Here is a 2,732-nt window from a genome sequence, read left to right on the forward strand (position 1 = left end):
ATTGATTGATTGATTGATTGATTTAGTGTCAACTTCTGCTCTAGTCTCAAGACTTTTCAAGCCTTTAACTGGTCTTATTTCTTGCATTTAGCTCTGTGATCTCTGTCCAGTTTCTTTGGCCCTGCTGAAACAAAAAAAAAAAAATTCTCACATCATTCTTCCATCACTATGTTTGTCCATAGGGATGGTGTCCTGGGTGAAATGCAGTTTTAAGCTGCGTTCACGCGGAAAGCAAATATGACCCAAATCAAAATTTTTTTTATTTAGGTCAAACTTTTTTGCCCATTTTTTGTCCATGTCCAAAGTTATAATCATAAACTGAAGTCTGAACGGTCCAATTACGATCTTTCCCCCTATAACAAATGCCGGTATACGCCTCTTCAATATATGTTGCTAAATTGGATACGTATGCGATTGTTTTCAAAGCTTCTGCAGTCTGAACGGTCATGTCGCATTTTATCCAACTTCTACATCCTTGGCATGACATGACATTATAATTCTGAGCCAAATCCAGACATAAACAATGAATGAAGGTAATAATCATATAAATCATATAATATGATCATATAAAAGAAGTCTGTGATCGAAGTGAATCACATCACAATCTCGCCACTCTTTACTCTGACTACACATCCAATCAGACTTTGTTGCAGAAGTTGCAGTCAATGCTCCATGAAACGCTGTTGCTATTAGTTGTGCTTTCTTTTTATTAGCTTCTTTAATCTTATTATTGTGTGACAATCCTGTTGGCTCCCATTTCTGAATAAACTTTAAATCAACCCATATATGGCTGCATCCATTATTACTTCCATAAACAGTGCGCTGCTATGACGTCTATGTTTTTCTTCTGATTGCAGGCCATTTTGGGGCTGTAAATTGTTCACACAGATGTCTGATTGCAGTCGTTTTCAATTAGCAGCATGAACAACTACGCAAAATTATACAATTTCAGCCAAAAAAAAAATTGGAAATAAGAATCAAGATTTTCTGCGTGAACGTATCCTCAGTTTGGCCACAGATTTGTGCAGACTGTGGCCAAGCATGAAAGTGAACGCTCACGGAACATCTCCATCCAATCCAACTGAGGGTTGAGCTATTTTCCAAAGGAAAACAAGCAGGAATTTAACTCTCTAGATGTATCTAGTTGGTAGAGACGTAAACGGAAAGATTTGCAGTTTCATAATTTCCAAATATTTTCAGGTACCATCAATGATTTACTGTCCACTTCCCAGTTTTGCGCTGTTTTGTCTTGGTTTATCAGATTAAATAAAACCCCAAAATGCACACATCCCCAGATCTGGTTCCAGGACCAGATGGAACGTCACCTTCCCTTTTCCTTCCGACGATGGGGTTATTTTTGGTACTCATGACAACAAACACGGGTTCAGAAAATGAGGAACAACCCTTGCTATTACGTGTTGAATGGGAATATTTATAACATGCATACTTGTGCTGATGTAAGCAGTTCCACAAACCACGTAGTCTATGGGTAGAGCAGGTGCCCCATAGACACAGATTCTCAGACCTCAACAGAGCCGTTTGGGGTTCAAATCCCAACTTGGGAACCTTTGCTGCATGTCTTCCTTCTTCTGTTTCTGCCTTTTTCCTGTCTAAATACTGCAAATAAAGGCCATTAGTGCCACAAAAGCACCCTAACGACAAAGGGAGTAGGGCTAATCCTAGTCTCATTAGGGTTAGGAGTAATCTTAACCCTAATCTTAAACCTAATGCTTTAAAAACAAGTCAGGAAACAATCGGTGCCCATCAGAATAATGAGATGCAATCACAGAGAACTGTCTTTGCTGTTGCAATGGAACCCTGAAGCTATTTTAAATTAATGAGAAAGGGAAACCTTTTTGAACAATCCCACAAGATGAATCTTTACTCTAGAATCCCTTCTCATTTTCTGAATACGGGTCCAGTAGTCATCCCCTAATTAATGGCCAAAATCCAACTCTACATCATCTCTGATTCTCTGTTTTCTTCAGTTAGTCTATAAACTTTCACCATGTTAACTCCAGCAGAAGTTGAGGGGAAAAAGACCAACATATTCCTACCTCCAAACAATGCTCGGATTAGCAGAGCAAAGACCAGAGAGGAGATCTTCATTTTCCACAACTGCAGCCTCCATAAACTCCAAGTTAAATGCGCCTCGAGAAAATTGTCCCCAGGTTTCCTCCTCCTTCTCTTCTTTTTCTCTTTTTTTTTCTCCCTTCAACTGGGAGGTGAAATATGAAACACTGGACGCTCTGTTTCCACTCAGAACCTCCTTCCTTCCCTCCCACTCTCCTCCCAGACAGTAAAAGCACATTCGGCTGCATCGCGCACGCGGAGCAGACAAAAACAGAAGTGCTGGCGTGTGTGACGACACACACCTACACACACACACACACACACACACACACACACGTTTGTGTTGCTATTTTTGTGGGGACTTTCCATTGACTTCCATTCATTTCTACAGCCTAAACCTTACCTTTACCCTTTTCCTAACCCTAACCATCACATACCTAACCCTAACCAAAACTCAATTCATACCTTAGCCCTAACTCTGACCCAAAAACAGGGTTTCCCCTAGTGGAGACCAGGCTCCGGTCCCCACAAGGAGCAATTGGTCCCCACAACGTAGTATATGTCAGGAAAATCGTCCCCACAAGGTATTACACACACACACACACACACACACACCCCACCTCCCTGCTCTCCTTTCCTGCTCAGGAAGCTACATTTCC

The 2,732-nt window shown here is 41.0% G+C and overlaps 1 protein-coding gene across 1 annotated transcript in view; it reads right to left on the reverse strand.

The window, feature by feature from the left end:
* Window positions 1-2,274, reverse strand: part of vstm4b (V-set and transmembrane domain containing 4b) — an 18,890-nt gene extending 16,616 nt beyond the window's left edge. The window contains exon 1 of the mRNA XM_015045029.1: window positions 2,058-2,274. Coding sequence (XP_014900515.1) covers window positions 2,058-2,109 — 52 coding nt within the window. The 5' untranslated portion in view covers window positions 2,110-2,274. The remainder of the gene's footprint in view (window positions 1-2,057) is intronic.
* Window positions 2,275-2,732: the final 458 nt, after the last annotated feature.

This window comes from Poecilia latipinna, unplaced genomic scaffold, assembly GCF_001443285.1.
Source record: "Poecilia latipinna isolate Pla-1442-1.1 unplaced genomic scaffold, P_latipinna-1.0 Scaffold702, whole genome shotgun sequence".
Taxonomy (NCBI): Eukaryota; Metazoa; Chordata; class Actinopteri; order Cyprinodontiformes; family Poeciliidae; genus Poecilia; species Poecilia latipinna.